The 18870-nt window shown below is 48.2% G+C and overlaps 1 protein-coding gene across 1 annotated transcript in view; it reads left to right on the top strand.

The window, feature by feature from the left end:
- HSF5 (heat shock transcription factor 5) overlaps positions 1-18870 on the top strand; it is a 59748-nt gene that overhangs the window by 33456 nt on the left and 7422 nt on the right. The window contains exon 5 of the mRNA XM_075905056.1: positions 4584-4761. Coding sequence (XP_075761171.1) covers positions 4584-4761 — 178 coding nt within the window. The remainder of the gene's footprint in view (positions 1-4583; positions 4762-18870) is intronic.

The following is an 18870-nucleotide window of genomic DNA, read 5'->3' as shown; positions in this document are numbered from 1 at the left end:
TAACCACATATCACAGTGAGGGCTTAGTCCTACAAATCACTTGTATGAGTAGTCCCATTGAAGTAGCTTTCTTTCAGTTTTACTTAAGTTAAGGATTGGTTGGATTGGACTTCTGGGGTCAGATTCCCAGCTAATGTAAATGCACATCACTCTGTTTTGATTTGGGCTTTGGTATTTACTCTGTCTTATGTCACTCAGGGCATGTCTACACTACAGAGTTGTTTCAAAATAACTCTCCTGATTTTGAAATAACAAGGTGAGCATCCACACAGCAAGCCCATTATTTCGAAAGAACGGGCTTGCTATAGCAAAATAATAATCCCTCATTCTATGAGGAATAACGCCTGTTTTGAAATTGATATTTTGAAATAGGGTTAGTGTGGATGCTCAACTGCTGTTATTTCAAAGTAGCTACTCCCCAGTGCTTCCTGGGGCTCTTAAGTTGATGTAGCATGTCCACATTAACGGAGCCTGCCTCAGACTGATTTTGAGGCTTCCCTGTAGTGTGAATGTGCTATTGCGAAATATTTATTTCGGGAGTTATTATTTCAAAATAAGTTATTTCAAAATAACTGTAGTGTAGACATAACCTAAGTGTTATTCCAAAGCTCTGAGCAATTAATTGATCATCTGTTAGTGTTCTTAATTTATCCTAACTATTTAACTCATTTTTTTTGTTTCATTGGGGAAAAATTTCTCTCAACCCTGTGTTTTGTAATATCACTTTGATTAAATATTAGACTTAGAGATGCTTTTAGAAATGCATATAGAATTGTGGCAGTTTTGCAGGCACGTAGGTAGTTAGATGCTTTACTGGTCATTAGAGTATGTAGTTACACCTTTTTGAGCACATGTTTAAAAATCTGACCTTGAAGACTTTTTTGCTTAATATTACATTAGGATGGAGCTCACATTGCTGATCTCATAAGTAATGTTACAAAACTTAACTTCGGTGCCAAAAAAGATAATGGAGCAAATAATTAAGGAATTCATCTGCAAACATCTGGAAGATAATAAAGTGATAGGTAACAGCCCACATGGATTTGGAGGGAGAAACAGTAACAGGAAACTTGGACATGGCAGAGATGCTCAATGACTTCTTTGTTTTGGTCTTCACCGAGAATTCTGAAGGAACGCTTAACATAGTGAATGCTAGTGGGAAGGGAGTAGTTTTAGAAGGTAAAATAAAAAAAAGAACAAGTAAAAAATCACCTAGAAAAGTTAAATGCCTGCAAGTCACCAGGGCCTGATGAAATGCATCCTAGAATACTCAAGGAGCTGATAGAGGAGGTATCTGAGCCTCTAGCTATCATCTTTGGAAAATCATGGGAGACGGGAGAGATTCCAGAGGACTGGAAAAGGGCAAATATAGTGCCCATCTATAAAAAGGGAAATAAGAACAACCTAGGAAAGTACAGACCAGTTAGTTTAACTTCTGTGCCAGGGAAGATAATGGAGCAAGTAATTAAGGAAATCGTCTGTAAACACTTGGAAAGTGGCAAGATGATAGGGAACAGCCAGCATGGATTTGTAAAGAACAAATCATGTCAAACCAATCTGATAGCTTTCTTTGATAGGATAACGAGTCTTGTGGATAAGGGAGAAGCGGTGGATGTGGTATACCTAGACTTTAGTAAGGCATTTGATACGGTCTCGCATGATATTCTTATCAATAAACTAGGTAAATACAACTTAGATGGGGCTACTATAAGGTGGGTGCATAACTGGCTGGATAACCGTACTCAGTAGTTATTAATGGTTCACAATCCTGCTGGAAAGGCATAACAAGTGGGGTTCTGCAGGGGTCTGTTTTGGGACCGGCTCTGTTCAATATCTTCATCAACGATTTAGGTATTGGTATAGAAAGTACGCTTATTAAGTTTGCAGATGATACCAAGCTGGGAGGGGTTGTGACTAGTCTGCAGGATAGGGTCATAATTCAAAATGACCTGGACAAATTGGAGAAATGGTCTGAGGTAAAGAGGATGAAGTTTAATAAAGACAAATGCAAAGTGCTCCACTTAGGAAGGAACAATCAGTTTCATACATACAGAATGGGAAGCGACTGTCTGGGAAGGAGTACGGCAGAAAGGGATCTAGGGGTTATAGTGGACCACAAGTTGAATATGAGTCAGCAGTGTGATGCCGTTGCAAAGAAAGCAAACATGATTCTAGGATGCATTAACAGGTGTGTTGTGAGCAAGACACAAGAAGTCATTCTTCCGCTCTACTCTGCGCTGGTTAGGCCTCAATTTGAGTATTGTGTTCAGTTCTGGGCACCGCATTTCAAGAAAGATGTGGGGAAATTGGAGAGGATCCAGAGAAGAGCAACAAGAATGATCAAAGGTCTAGAGAACATGACCTATGAGGGAGGGCTGAAGGAATTAGGTTTGTTTAGTTTAGAAAAGAGAAGATTGAGAGGGGACATGATAGCAGTTTTCAGATATCTAAAAGTGTGTCATAAGGAGGAGGGAGAAAACTTGTTCATCTTGGCCTCTGGGGATAGAACAAGAAGCAATGGGCTTAAACTGCAGCAAGGGAGGTTTAGGTTGGACATTAGGTAAAAGTTCCTAACTGTCAGGGTAGTCAAACACTGGAATAAATTGCCCAGGGAGGTTGTGGAATCTCCATCTTTGGAGATATTTAAGAGTAGGTTAGATAAATGTCTGTCAGGGATGGTTTAGACAGTATTTGGTCCTGCCATGAGGGCAGGGGACTGTACTCGATGACCTCTTGAGGTCCTTTCCAGTCCTAGTATTTTATGATTCAATGATCTGTAAAGAACAACTCATGTCAAACCAATCCGATAGTTTCTTTGATAAGGGGAAAACAGTGGACGTGTTATACCTAGACTTCAGTAAAGCATTTGATATGATCTTGCATAACCTTCTTATCAATAAACTAGGGAAATACAATCTAGATGGTGCTATTATAAGGTGGGTGCATAACTCGCTGGTTCACAGTCATGCTAGATGGGCATAACAAATGGGGTTCTTCAGGGGTCTGTTTCGGGACCAGTTCTGTTTAATATCTTCATCAATGATTTAGATATAGGCATAGAGAGCACACTTACTAAGTTTGCAGATGATATAAGAACTAGGGATGTAAGTGACTAGTCACTATTCCCCCCACTGTTTTTGTCAGAGAGAGGCAGCAAGTGGGGGGAGCAGGATCAAGTGCTGGGGGGAGAAATGGCAGGGGGATGCAGTGGGGATCTGGCGGTGCATCTGACTTTGAAATGGAGTGTGAGCAGGCTCTTGCTACATTTCAAAAATGGAAGTGCTGCAGAGAGCCTGGGGCAAGCTGGGGACTCAAACAGTCTCCCACTGGCCCCTCACTTCCAGCACTTTGTTTTTAAAATGTACAATAGCCGGAGGAGGGCTCATGTACATTTCAGAAACAAAGCACCACTGAGTATGTCAGGGCACCACAGGTTGACAACTGTGAGCTGCTTGAAGAAAAACTTGTGTGTGTTTGTTTTAAACCTGCTACCTATTTCATTTGGTGACCCCTAGTTCTTATATTATTATCAAGCTGGCAGGGGTTGTAAGTATTTTGGAGGATAGGGTCATAATTCAAAATTATCTGGACAAACTGGAGAAATGGTCTGAGTTAAATAGGATGAAGTTTAATGCAAAGTACTCTACTTAAGAAGGAACATTCAGTTTCACACATACAGAATGGGAAACAACTGTCTAGGAAGCAGTACTGCAGAAAGGGATCCAGGGGCCAGAGTGGACCACAAGCTAAATATGAGTCAACAGTGTGACGCTTTTGCAAAAAAAAGCAAACATGATTCTGGGATTCATTGACGGGTATTGTGAGGAAGACACGAGAAGTCATTCAGCTCTACTCTGTGCTGATTAGGCCTCAGATAGAGAATTGTGTCCAGTTCTGGGTAACACATTTCAAGAAAGATTTGGAGACATTGGAGAAGGTTCAGAGAAGAGCAACAAAAATGATTAATTGTCCAGAAAACATGACCTGTGATGGAAGACTGAAAGAATTGGGCTTGTTTAGTTTAGAAAAGAGAAGACTGAGAGGAGCCATCATAGCATATTTCAAGTACCTATAGGGGTGTTATAAGGAGGTGAGAGAAAAATTGTTCTGCTTGACCTCTGATAGGAGAAAAAGCAATGGTCCAACCTAAACCTCCCTTGCTGCAGTTTAAGACATTAGGAAAAACTCCCTAACTGCCACGGTGGTTAAACACTGGAATAAATTGCGGAATAGGTTGTGGAATCTCTATCACTATCACTGGTGACATTTAAGAGCATGTTAGGTAGGCGTCTATCAGGATTGGTCCTGCCTTGGGCAGGGGCCTGGACTTGATGACCTCTTGAGGTTCCTTCCAGTTCTAGGATTCTATGATTCTATAAGAACAGCAAGATACTCAAGTATTTTTCTTTTTATAGTTTATACCTATTGAAAATACAGATGTCTGTGCTGAGTGAAATTGGACCAATTTTCTTTTATATCATCCAAACTCCAAATAGTGTGTTCTCTTCATCCCATCAGAGAGAGAGAATTTTATCAGCTTTAAATCCCCTAATGTATTCAGTGGGTTCTGATTTTTTTTAAAGGTGGAGCCTAATATCAAATGTCAAACCAATCCATCAGAGACACCTGTGTCTTCGGCACAGATAGGATTCCTTATTTCAGATGTGGGACCTCTGAGCAAATCTGCCAAAGACACTGCCTCATCCATACAAGCCAAGTGCAGAGAGAGAAGAAGCAGTTCACAGAAGGGCAAGTCTCCTGGTAAGAACTGGGTCCATAACTTTTCCAGGGTTTACCAAGACTGTGTAGCTGAGCTGTGTAGCTGAGACAAAAAGAATGATGAACAGCTTGGATTATGCTAGGGATGTTAAAATGTGTTTATTTTCAGTGGTTACACATTTACATGCGGGGGACCAGGCGGGAGCTGGTGCTTATGGGGAACTAGCTTTTAAGCTGTCTCCCGCCCTCCCAAGTGCTGCCTCTGTGGGATGCAACAGTGGGTGTGTGGACGGCAGGTGGCTGCGGCTCCATGGGAGTCAGCATCAGTAGGCTGGCTTAAAAGTTGGCTCCCTGCGCATACCTGCTCCTGCCTCTCCCCATCCCTGCACTGCTGCCTCTGATACAGGGGCAGCAGTGCAGGCTGTCATTAAGGGAATACCTACAATATTATCTTCCTGGTTTCCAAAGTCCTTCTCCAAGATATGCCTTAGCACTAATGAGCAAAATTCTTAGTCTTAAGGAACAGCCTTCTTTAGAAAAATAAGTAACACAAGTAAAGACAAAGCCAAAAGAAAATACAAATATATCCTGATCATAATCATCTCAATAAGGTTCTTCTTCGAGTGGTTGCTCATGTCCATTCGAAGTAGGTGTGCGCACTGCGTGCACCGCGTCTTCCAGAGTGTTTTCCCTAGCGGTACCCGTAGCGCCGGCAGGGCGCCCCCTGGAGTGGCGCCGCCATGGCGGGGCATAAGTACCCCTGCCGGCGCTGCCCCACCTCAGTTCCTTCTTACCGCCGTGACGGTCGTTGGAGCGTCTCTATCTCTCTTAATCTCTAGTTAGTTAATGGTTCCCGTTCTATCACTTATCTGTAAATAGTTCTATTAGTTAGATTGTTAGGTTCTTTGTTTTCTCCCTCCTCCCCCTCTGGGGGTGAGGAATGCCAGGGCCGCAAGGCTTCAAGGCGTGCGCTGACTGCGGGAAGTTTATGCCCAGAGGCGACCCACACGACAGTTGCCTCAAGTGCCTGGGTGAGGCCCATCTCGCTGTTGTTTGCAAGATCTGTAAGTCCTTTAAGCCCCGCACGAGAAAAGAAAGAGTTTCCCGCCTGAAGCTTCTCCTCATGGAGACAGCGCTACAACCGGTGCCGCCGGAACAGCCTACGGTGTGCAGTGCACTGGCTTCCACGCGTGAGGCCCCTCACCGGCACCGTGCGTTGGCATCGAGGTCTCGGCACCGGTCTCACTCTCCCCCGTCCAAGAGGGTGAAGAAGTCCCGGGGAAGGTTCCCTGCAAAAAAGTCGGTCCCGGCCAGGTACGGCGGTGCTGGCTCACCGGTGCGCACATGGCCTGTGGTGCACCGCAGTCGGTGGGGAGACCCCGATAGTCCCAGTCGCCTCCCTTCGCACCGCCCATCCACACCGGACACTTTTGAAGCGGCGCAGGACCTCATTAGCCTCACGACCTCCCCTCCATCGTCGGTTGAGATGGAAGGGTAGAGATCCCCCTCGCCAGAGGCTGAGCTGCTTACAACTTTGCCCAAGCATGACCCAGGTCGGCATGCTAAGGCAACTCATGCGTCGGGACCACCCCATGTGGGGTCAGTACCGATCGCTACCACGGCACCGTTCTTGACATCGGTTCGCCAGTCCTGGTCAGCTTTGGGCCGTGCTCGAACTTCGGTGCAGCTGAGCTCCTTGCCAGCCCCTCGCCTGGCGGTACCGGTGCTGTATCCCTGCAGCCGTGTGGCGTCCACTCAGGGATCTCTCTCCTCCACAGCACTGGGCCTCCTGGAGTTGATGTCCGTCTCCGCGCCCTCACAAGCATCGGCCTCAACCCGATGGCCGTCGACGGCTCCTACAGCACCGCCTCCGGTACTGGGTCTGGGTCCCCCGGTACTGTGCGCGATGGCATCGTCTTTCCCGGCACCGGGCCTAGGCACCCCGGTGCCGCAGCCGCTAACAACGGCTACTCAACTGGCACCGGGCCTGAGCACCCCGGTGCTGCAACTATCAGTAACTTCTCAACCGGCACTGGGCCTGGTCACCCTTGTGCCGCAACTGCCGGCGGCGACTCTCCCGGCACCGGGCCTGGGCACCCTGGTGCCGCAACTGCCGGCGGCGACTCTCCCGGCACCGGGCCTGGGCACCCTGGTGCCGCAACTGCCGGCGGCGACTCTCCCAGCACCGGGCCTGGGTCTCCCGGTGCCACAGCTGGCGACGACTTTCCCGGCACCGGGCATGTGTCCTCCGGTGCCGCAACTCGTTCGGCCCCGCCGTACTCACGCGGGCAAGCCAGAATCTATGGCAAGGTTTGCCCCGCACTCGTCTTCGGCTCCGCCTTGGCCGGAGTTGGATTATTCATCGGATTCCGATGCAACCTCTGTCCGGTCAAGGTCCTCGGGAGCGTCCTCGTCCCACAGGTCTCGGTCCCGGCACCGACAGGACCGCCCTCAGCAAATCTGGCCCCTGCATCCGCAGTGGCCCTTTTGGACTTCCTGGGCCTACCATCAGTGGCAGGGGCCGGTGCCCCCTCCTTCGGTGTCGGAGGCTTTGGGTCACCGCTCCCAACCTTCGGCATCCCTCTCTCGGGCGCCCCCCCTCCACTTGGGGCGCCACAACCAGACCCGGCGGCACAGGCACCGGCATTGGAGGTGAACCCGCAGGGGATGCAGGATGCCCAACTGGCACCGCACTTGGCGCCATCTGGCCGTATTCCAACTCAGGAATCGTCCTATTCGTCGTCCCCAGACGAGGCTCTAGCAGACTCGGCACCCAGTCTGCCTTCCATGGATGCCCGTACGCACCAAGAACTTCTCCGGCGCATGCCTTTGAATCTAGCCGTCCCAGTGCAACCTGTCGTCGAGAACACGGATCCAATGGTGGACATCCTCACTGAGGACGCGCCCACGCGGTTGGCCTTACCACTCAATAAAACGGTGACCAAGATCTCTAATGCCCTGTGGCAGACGCCGACGTCCTTGACCCCCTACCTTAAAAGGGGCCGAGAGGCGCTATTAAGTCCCACACTTGGGGCATGAGCATCTGTATTTGCAGCCCATCCCAGGATCCTTGGTCGTGCAGGCCGCGGCCCAAAAGGAACGGCTCCCTCAGCCTGGCCCAGCCGTTTAGGCTCTCTTGCCTTTGGAGATGGATCTGATGGGCCGTAAGGTTTACGCCACAGGGGCACTACAACTCCGCATCGCTAACCAGCAGGCGATGTTAAGCCGGTATGCCTTCAATACCTGGCAGGCGGTTGAAAAGTTCTGGAACAGGCTCCCAGCGGAGGACCGTCAGGAGTTCGCAGCCATTGCCTCTGAAGGCAAAGTCATCGCATGAACTGCCCTCCAGGTGTCCTTGGATACCGTTGACTCAGCAGCCCGCAGTATGGCGACTGGCGTCGTGATGCGTCACGGAGCCTGGCCGCACGTGTCAGGGATTCCCCCTGATGTTCAAAATACAATCCAGGACTTGCCGTTCGAGGGAAACACTTTGTTCTCGGAGCACACTGACTCTAGGCTCTATACCCTGAAGGACACAATGTCCACGTTGAAATCCTTGGGTATCCACACGCCTGCCCCGCAGCGTCAACAGCTGCTCTATCGACAGCAGGGGAGAGCGCAGCCCCAGGTCCCCCGTGGGGATTACTGGAGGCGCCGCTCCCGGGCCTCCGGTGGAGGTTTCGGGGCGGCTGTGCATCCCCAGAGCACTAGGGGTCGACATCGTCGCCCCAGGGCGGATAACCATTGGGGAGGTCCCCATGGCCCTTCCCATCAGGGCAAGCTGCAGTTTTGATGCCCTATTCGAGGGTCTCGTACCAGTCTCCAACCCTGGGCCCCCGTTTGGGGCCAGGTTATCCCTTTTTGCCTGTGCATAGGCACTAATTACTTCTGACGCCTGGGTTCTGGACATAGTAAATGGAGGCTATACTATCCCATTCCTGGGCCCACCGCCTTCAAACCCCCCTTCCCCAACCCCACTAAGGGACACGCCTCACGAACGCATCCTGCGCCAGGAGGTGTCTGTGCTCCTTTCAAAAGGGGCAGTAGAGGAGGTTCCCCCACACCTGCGGGGAAGAGGGTTCTAGTCCCGATATTTTGTTGTCCCCAAACCAAAGGGAGGAGTTCGTCCCATCTTGGACCTCAGAAATTTAAACAAGGCGGTCATAAAACACAGGTTCAGAATGGTGACCCTGGCCTCGGTCATCCCAGTGCTACAGTTAGGAGACTGGTACGCGACCCTTGACCTCAAGGACGCCTACTTCCACGTGGCAATCAGAACCAGCCACAGGAGATTCTTCAGGTTTATGGTGGGTCAATACCATTTTCAGTTTACGGTGCTCCCCTTTGGATTATCCACGGCACCAAGGGTGTTCACCAAATGTATGGCTGTGGTTGCGGCGTTTCTCTGCAAACAAGGGGTGCACGTGTTCCCGTACCTCGACGATTGGCTAATCCGAGGTTGCTCGTACGAGCAGGTGAAAGCTCACGTGACACGAAAGCCCTCTTCTTAAGACTCGGGCTTGTGCTAAATGACGAAAAGTCGTCCCTAACTCCCTCCCACCACATAGAATTCGTGGGGGCTCTTCTCGACGCAAGGGTGGCAAGGGCTTTCCTTCCCAAGACCAGGTTCCTATCCATAGTGGAGCTGATTTCAGGGATTACCTTGTCCCCTATTACGACCCCTCGGGTCTGCTCCAGGCTCCTGGGCCATATGGCGGTGTGCACGTACACGGTGCGCCACGCCAGAATGAGAATGAGACCCCTACAGGCTTGGTTGGCGAAGGCCTTCAGCCAGTCCCGGGGTCTCTGGGACTCAATCATAACGGTGCCCCTGGAAATCCTGACCTCCCTCCAGTGGTGGACCCAGGAAACCGTGGTGTGCATCGGGGTCCCTTTCAATGTCCCTTCCCCCTCCCTCACGCTGGTCACCGATGCGTCCGACCTGGGCTGGGGAGCACACTTGGGACGGCACAGGACTCAAGGCCATAAACGTCTGGGAATTGGGGGTGGTGAGGAGGGCCCGCGAAGCCTTCCTACCAAGGCTCTCTCACCGCTTGATCCTGGTTCGTTTGGACAATACGGCAGCGGTCTTTTATATCAACAAGCCAGCGGGAGCCCAGTCACCTCCCCTCTGCAAAGAGGCCCTTCTGCTCTGGCATCTGTGTGTGGAACACGACATCACGCCACAGGCAGAGTACCTTCCGGGGTGCAAGAATCTGTTAGCAGACACCCTGAGCAGATCCTTTGGAGCCCACAAGTGGTCGCTCAAGGATGCCGTTCTCCGCCAGGTTTTCCACAGGTAGGGTTATCCCCTCCTAGACCTGTTTGCTTAGGCACACAACACAAATTGCCAGAACTATTGTTCCCTACTGGGAGTGGGGAAATATTCCTTGGGGGATGCCCTGACGGCTGTGTGGCCAGAGGGCATTCTCTATGCCTTTCCCCCGTTCCCCCAAGTTTCCAGGGTGTTGACAAGGGCTCAGACATTTTGGTCCATGATAATTCTCATAGCCCCCAGGTGGCCCAAGCAATTCTGGTTCCTCATCCTGGTGGACATGCTCACACAAGACCCAATAGCGCTCCCTCCAGTCCGGGACCTGCTAACCCAGCCTTGGGACGGGGGGATCATGGTTCACCTGAATCTCAGGTCTCTCCACCTAACGGCCTGGTTTATCCATGGCTGAACCAACCTGAAAGGGAATGTTCCCAGGAGGTTCAGATGGTGCTCCTCAGTAGCAGGAAACCCTCTACTAGATGGTCATATGCTGCCAAGTGGCGGCACTTCTCATCTTGGGCATCCCGAAGAGGAGTTCACCCGTCCTCGGCTCCCGTCCCAACTATCTTAGACTATCTTTTCCAGCTTCGGTCCAGTGGCCTTTCTTTTTCTTCTATCAAAGTCCATGTGGCATCTCTCTCCGCCTTCCATGTTGGTACGGCAGGAGTTTCCCTTTTTTCTGACCCGGTGGTTAAAAGGTTTCTTACTGGTCTAGAGAAGCTGTATCCCTCGGTGAGGGCCCCGCTTCCCGCCTGGGATCTCAATGTGGTTCTGCACAGACTTATGTCACCCCCCTTTGAACCACTAGCCATGTGTTCACTGAAGCACCTCTCGTTGAAGGTTGTTTTCATCGTGGCCATTACCTCTGCTCGAAGGGTTTCGGACACTAACTATTGATCCGCCCTACCTTGTTTTCTCACATAGCAATGTAAGGCTCCAGCCTCACCCAGCCTTCCTCCCAAAGGTAGTGTCACCATTCCACCTGTCCCAGGAGATTTATCTCCCGTTTTTTTTCCCAAAGCCTCATGCCTCCCCTAAGGAGAGAGTGCTTCACTCCCTGGACGCTAAGCGAGTGCTGGCGTTCTACATTGAGAGGACCAAGCCTTTTTGCAAATCCCAACAATTGTTTATTGCATTCGGGGACAGAGTGAAAGGGACAGAGGCCATCACACTGGGTTGTTCAGTGTATTACAGAATGTTATCAACTGGCTGGTAAAACCCCACCCAGAGTAAAGGCACACACTACCAGGGCACAGGCGTCCTCGGTAGCATTTGGTGCTCAGGTGCCAATTACGGAAATTTGCAGGGCAGCCACATGGTCGTCCCTCCATACTTTTACGGCGCACTATGCGCTAGCACAGCAAGCCTGGGAAGACGCAGGCGTGGGCTCTGCAGTCCTGGAATCTGTGATGTAAATATGTTCTATTGTCAGTGTTGTTACCACGTGCCTTATGTGCATTGGCTTGTCCAAATAAATCCGTTTTATTTGTTCACCTTTTTCATGTCTCTGGTGGTCTGACTGCTCCGACCCCTCCTCCGTGGGGTTAGCTTGGTAGTCACTTTCTTCGAATGGACATGAGCAACCATTCGAAGAAGAAAATAACAGTTACTTACCTGTAACTGTTGTTCTTTGAGATGTGTTGCTCATGTCCATTCGACTCCCACCCTACCTCCCCTTCGTCGGAGTGTCCGGCAAGAAGGAACTGAGGTGGGGCAGTGCTGGCAGGGGTACTTATGCCCCGCCATGGTGGCGCCACTCCAGGGGGTGCCCTGCCGGCGCTACGGGTACCGCTAGGGAAAACTCTCCGGAAGACGCGGTGCACGTGGTGCGCACACCTACTGCGAATGGACATGAGCAACACATCTCGAAGAACAACAGTTACAGGTAAGTAACCGTTATTTTTTTCCTTCATCTTTATATTTACTGACTTAAAAAAAAAAAACCAACCCTGACCAGCGAGGCTATCCCTAGATGCTATGGTAGTGGGGACAATCCCCCGTCCATCCAGGTCCTCCCCCCCCCCGCAACACATCTTCCTGCCCCTGAACTGCCCCAGCCCTGCCACCACTCCAGCTCCTCCTCACTGCTGCCCCTTCTGCACCCCTATTCTATCCCTTCCGTCATGTTCCCTCCCAAGTGATGCTAGTAGCTGGTGGAGCGGAGTTGGCTGGGGCCTGGCTACTGTGCTTCCTGCCAGTGAGTATAGAGGTGCAGCCAGTACCAGGTCACCTGTTAATCTCCGAGGCTGCCCTTGGCTCCTTCCTTCTAAGGCCCCCCAAAGCACAGAACCTGGGGCGATTGCCCCTAAACTGGCCTATAGACAGAATTGCTCTGCTGAAGAGTCTTCTATGTGGTGGTGTTATATTAATTTTGGACCCAGGATAATGGAGAGACAAGGTGGGTGAGGTAACTGAGAAAGGGATCTGTGTAGTTCAAAAGTTTGTCTCCCTCACCAACAGAAGTTTGTCCAATAAAGGATTTTACCTGGCAACTGAAGAGTTCGCATTTATTAAAATGTTGAGATTTAGAAGTTTAATATTGAACACAAATATTTCAAAGCTTTGGCTTTTAAATATGCAGTATGTTCTTTTATGTGCAATAAACTAGGAATCATACAGTGTTCATTTACGTTGAGTAATTAAGTAATCCAAAATGTCTTTACTGATGTATCATAAATATAATCTTGACTTTGGGGAAGTTAAACTAGACTAGATAGGTAGTTATTCAATTTCTCTGAACAGAGAACAAGGTGAAATAATTACTGGAAAAAGCTGATCTATAAGGGTATGTCTACATAGCAACATTATTTCGAAATAACTTAGTCCGCATCGACACAGCAGGCAGTTATTTCGAAATAATGTCAAAATACTGTCAAACTGTAGGACTTCTAACTCCTACTCCTGTAACCCTCTTTGTACAAGGAGTAATGGAAGTCGGAGGAAGAGTGCTCTATTTCAAAATAAGTGCTGTGTAGACGCTCCCAATTTCAAAATAAGCTATTTTGAAATAAACTGCACAATTGACGTAGCTCAATTTGCATAGCTTATTTTGAGTTAAGCCTTACTGTGTAGACGCACCCTTAAAATGACATTTTAAAAAATAGTCTGTGGCTGATGACTTGAGGATAGTCTCTTGCTGCTCAGTTGTCTTTCCATCTACAGTGAGGTTCCTCTCCCTGGTGCTATGGCTGGCTGGAATACATAGCATATATCTAGCCAGCATGATCAATTTGGGGCACACAACACTGTGTTCCTTCCACTAGTTCAATATATCTTGTTCACTTTTCCTGGTGGCCTTCTGTGTTTTATACTGCTGCATTTCATCATCTATCTTGATGTATATTTTCCTATTCATCAAAGTCAGACTGTGCTTTTTCAGCAGCAGTCAGTATTGTTGCACCTTTTTCTAGGGTTGGTTCCATTTCCTTTCAAGTTTTTAATTAGCGTTCACACATTGGAATGAACTAAATTTAGGCCCAGGAAACACCTCTATCTTGTGTAGGTCCTGTATTTTCTTTTGATTTTTTTCAAGCCACTCACAATAACATCGCCTGATGTATCCCAAGAAAGAGGATTACAATGTCATTTGTTTCTCAAACCATAGCATTACTAAGTTCCACTTCATAAAAGGGTCAGACTCAGAAGAATGACATCATTGAGTTCAGGGGGTAGCTGAGTTAGTCTGTAAAGGATAAACTTAAAAAAAAACCCAGCAAATACTCTGGTAGCACTTTAAAGACTAACAAAACATGTAGATGGTATCATGAGCTTTCATGGGCACAGCCCACTTCTGGTCATCTGAAGAAGTGGGCTGTGCCCATGAAAGCTCATGATACCATCAACATGTTTTGTTAGTCTTTAAAGTGCTACCAGAGTATTTGCTGGTTTTTTTTTTTATCATTGAGTTCATGATTCTAAGGAATGGTAGAAAGGAGAACAGCAAAATAGAGAGAATGGATTTCGGGAAGGCAGATTTTGGTAAAGTTAGATGTCTACAAGTCACCAGGGTCTAATGAAATGCATCCTAGAATATTCAAAAGAGTTGATAGAGGAGATATCTGAGCCTTTAGCTGTCATCTTTTAAAAGTCATGGAAGTAGAGAGATTCCAGAAGACTAGAAAAGGGCAAATATAGTGCCCATCTATAAAAAGGGAAATAAGAACAACCAAGGAAACTTCAGACTAGTCCGTTTAACTTGTGTACCAGGGAAGATAATGGAGCAAGTAATTAAGGAATTCATCTGCAAACACCTGAAAGAAAATAAGGTGATAAGTAACATCCAGCATGGATTTGTAATGAACAAATCATGTCAAACCAATATGATGGATGTATATCTAGACTGTAGTAAGACATTTGATAAGGTCTCGCTTGATATTCTTATCAATAAACTAGGCAAATACAACTTAGATGGGGCTACTATAAAGTAGGTGCATAACTAGCAGGATAACTGTTCTCAGAGTAGTTATTAGTGGTTCACAATCGTGCTGGAAGGGCATAACAATTGGGTTCCTCAGGGGTCTGTTTTGGGACCGGTTCTGTTCAATATCTTCATCAACAATTTAGATATTAGCATAGAGAGTATGCTTATTAAGTTTGCAGGGAGGGGTTGCAACTGCTTTGGAGGATAGGGTCATAAATCAAAATGATCTGGACAAACTTGAGAAATGGTCTGAGGTAAATAGGATGAAGTTTAATAAGGACAAATGCAAAGTGCTCCACTTAGGAAGGAACAATCAGTTTCACACATACGGAATGGGAAGCGACTGTCTAGGAAGAAGACCTACAGAAAGGGATCTAGGGGCCATAGTGGACCACAAGCTAAATATGAGTCAACAGTGTCGTACTATTTCAAAAAAAGCAAACATGATTCTGGGATGCATTGATGGGTGTTGTGAGCAAGACAAGAGAAGTCATTCTTATGTTCTACTCTGCGCTGATTAGGCCTCAATTGGAGTATTGTGTCCAGTTCTGGGCACCACATTTCAAGAAAGATGTGGAGAAATTGGAGAAGGTCTAGAGAAGAGCAACAAGAATAATTAAAGGTCAAGAGAACATGACCTATGAAGGAAGACTGAAAGAATTGGGCTTTAGTTTAGAATAGGAGAAGTCTGAGATGGGACATGATAGCGGTTTTCAGGTATCTAAAAGAGTGTTACAAGGAGGAGGGAGAAAAATTGTTCTCCTTGGCCTCTGAGGATAGGACAAAAAGCAGTGGGCTTAAACCGCAGCAAGGGAGGTTTAGGCTGTACATTAGAGAAAAACTTCTTCACTGTCAGGGTGATTAAACACTGGAATCAATTGCCTAGGGAGGTTGTGGAATCTCTGTCACTGAAGATATTTAAGAGCAGGTTAGACAGACATCTATCAGGGATGGTCTAGATGGTGCTTGGTCCTGCCATGAGGGCAGGGGACTGGACTCAGTGACCTCTCGAGGTTCCTTCCATTTCCAGTGTTCTGTGATTCTATGATTGCCTCTCTGGGGCTATGTTTTTCAACCTGTAGCTTTCCCTTTGCTCTTTTAGGCAACAAATACTCTGGTATCGCTTTAAAGACTAGATGCCTAGGGAAAGTTACCGGAAAGAGTGGTGAAGGATCTGTCACAGTTTTCGCCCTAGGACTTTGGAAGACAGGAAAGAAGGATCTTAAAGTCCTCATTATAGAGGCTGGCCCCACTTAGACCCTGGATCAGGGGATCCTGCACCTAGCACTTACTCCTCAGTGTACCCTGGCACCATCTGCAAGGGAACTGGTGCTGAGAAATGATTCATCTTGAGACTTGGCACCACCACAGCTCCTCTCATGTACAGATGTTGGGCAGGCACTTGTCACAATTGCTGTTACCACAAAAGAAAAGGAGGCTGGAGACCTCAATCAGGCCATTGCCAGCTTGGCACCTTCACCTGCTAGGGTCATGTTGACTCCTGCCCCACGAGCAGTAGAGTGTAGTCCAGACCCTCCCCACTCACTGGGTCCTTGGAATCAACAGTCTCAAAGACTCCAGAGGCATTCACGGCATTGGGGCTTACAGTGCCATTTTGATAAATCACCAGCACCAAGTTAGTTTGTAACAGGAAAAACTTAAAAAACATCATTAAATATGTTAGTCAGTCTTGCAGCACCTTAAAGACTAACAAAACATGTACATGGTATCATGAGCTTTCATGATGTTAGTTGTAATGGAACTGAGGGGGGGCAGAGCATGTATGCCACAGCTACAGATACTGCTAGGCAAAGTTCTTTGGTTTTGGTGCCCTTTTTTCTGCACACCTGAGTGGAATACATTTTTGCACCCTCATCTCAAAGAACAAAAATTACAACATAGGTAAGTAACTGTCTTGTCTGCTGACTTCACTTCAATCATGTTTTCACATTTTTCTTTTCTACCTTGAGAGCTTGGAAACTCTTTAAAAATGAAAAATGAATTTCTGATAGAATCATAGAAGACTAGGACTGGAAGGAACCTCGAGAGGTCATCAGGTCCAACCCCTGCCCTCATGGCAAGACCAAATACTGTCTAGACCATCCCTGATAGACATTTATCTAACCTACTCTTAAATAGCTCCACAGATGGAGATTCCACAACCTCTCTGGGCAATTTATTCCAGTGTTTGACTACCCTGACAGTTAGGAACTTTTTCCTAATGTCCAACCTAAACCTCCCTTGCTGCAGTTTAAGCCCATTGCTTCTTGTTCTATCCTCAGAAGCGAAGATAAACAAGTTCTTCGTCGAGTCCCTGAGGGTGCTCTACTGGAGGTGCTGGGCTTGTCCTGGTGCCGCAAACAGAGAATCTTCCTTAGCAGTAGCTCTGCCAGCCCGCGCATGCACTCCTGCTGCCTCGCGCCATTACAGCTGAGTGCGGGCCGGCTTGTCAGTTTCCTTCAACTGTCTGTGGCCGCAGATGGACTTTACATACGCTCTCCCTCCTGTCAGGAGAAAGGGAGATTAATGTTAGATAGTTAGTGTTAAAGTAGTTGTTCTTAGTAGTATAGTTCCGCTTGTTTAAAAAACAACAACAACAACAAAACCCCTTTTTTTTCCTTGAGTTGTTCACCAAGTCTGAACACACAATTATGCCGGGATCACCCGGTTTTAAAAGGTGTACCCAGCGCCAGGATGCCATGCCAGCATCAGACGGGCACTGGCGGTGCATTAAATGTCTCGGGGACAGACATGTCCCTCTCAAGTGCGTTCATTGCACGAAATTGACTGCGCGCGTCAGGTGCGACCGGGAGCTGAGGGTCCTGTTGTTTAATAAAGCGCTCCAGACCTCCAACATGCCTGAACCACTCTCTGCTGCTTTGGGGGCGCATGAGACTCGTCCTACAGAGACTCCCCACAGAGCTATTAAACCCTCTGTGAGAGTTAGTGTGGGCGACAGACCGGGAACCTTTGGCGTTCTGCCGAGGCATCCCACGGAGAAAACAGGCAAGAGCCGTAGCTCTTTTGCCCCTACCCTAGCCTGCACCAAGGATCTGATACAGGCTTCTACAAAAGGGTCCAGGGTTGAGTCGGCACTGACAACGGCTCCAATGGCCGATTTGAAGCCGGAAATGGCTGTCCCAGCACCGGCTTTCTCAGCATGTGCAAACGAGCACAGCTGTGCCAACACCCACAGCAGCGGTGTCTGCGGCTTTATCTCCGCTTTCCTCAGTGCCGGACACTCCGGCACCGGTGCTACAGGAGGGCACCGTCAATTTGGAGCCCTTGGCATTACCTCCCTCGGTCCCGCAATCCGTTGAGCCAGCAGCACCGGTTCTTCAATCAAACTGCGGTCAGGCTATGCAGGCTGCTTCACTGCCTGCTAGCCCATTGCAGACGGCATCGTCCTCTCCTCTGAATTGCTTGGTGCCGTCCAACGCACAATGCAAGTCGGGAAGGGTTCAGACACCATCTCTTACCCCAGACCGCACTGTGTTTTCTCCTCCACCTTTGTCACCTATCTCGTCCTATGTGGACAGCCATCACCGTGCTCATCGCTCGACCAGGGACCATCATTACAGATCGCCTCGTCATTCACCACAGTGTTATTGAGCGCATTATTCTAGATCTCCCTCCCGCTACTCCACGAGATCTATTTCACCACGGTCTTCAAGACCTTCACGATATTCATGTCGGTATGGAACACCAAGGTGCTATTCTCCGAGATATTCACCATTATCATACCGTCACAGTAGGTACTACGACCATTACTATGATGATCGTTATTCCTCTCTCCATCGAAGGTACCCACGCTCATGGTCTCTGCATTCCAGCAGACCGGTGTCTCCACATCTTGCACCATTAGAACTCCACCCTCCGGCGGCATCACCAACCCCTGTGGAGGACACGGCTTCAATCCAGACCCATGAGGGACAGCAGGGCAACCACACTCCAAGTCGGGTACTTCAGAGTCCTGATTCTCCTGCCAACCACTCATCTTCATCACCAGATGATGCAGTCTTTCCTGGGGATCTATCTCCAACAGAAGACCATAATCAGTTTCAAGAACTTTTTAAGAGGGTTGCTCAATCTCAGAGTATTCAGACTACAGATGTTCAACAAAAACATCATCCGTTACTTAAGAACTTGCAACATTCTCAAAAATCAAAGTTGGCAGTCTCCTTTGACGACGCCATTTTGGAAATTGATGATGACATCTGGCAGAGTCCAGCTACTTCCTTGCCGACCAACAAGCGATCTGACAAGAAATACTTTATAAACCAGAAGGGCATGGAGTTCTTGTTTACTCACCGTCTGCCCAATTCCCTTGTCATGGACGCTGCACAACAAAGGTCCAAGACAGCACAAACTAAAAATACCGTAAAAGACAACAAGGCCAAACGCCTAGACATTTTAGGCAGAAAAGTGTACTCCTCTGTCACTTTAGCTTTGAGAG

This window comes from Pelodiscus sinensis, chromosome 21 (assembly GCF_049634645.1).
Source record: "Pelodiscus sinensis isolate JC-2024 chromosome 21, ASM4963464v1, whole genome shotgun sequence".
Taxonomy (NCBI): Eukaryota; Metazoa; Chordata; order Testudines; family Trionychidae; genus Pelodiscus; species Pelodiscus sinensis.
This window is presented reverse-complemented; position numbering and strand designations above follow the sequence as displayed.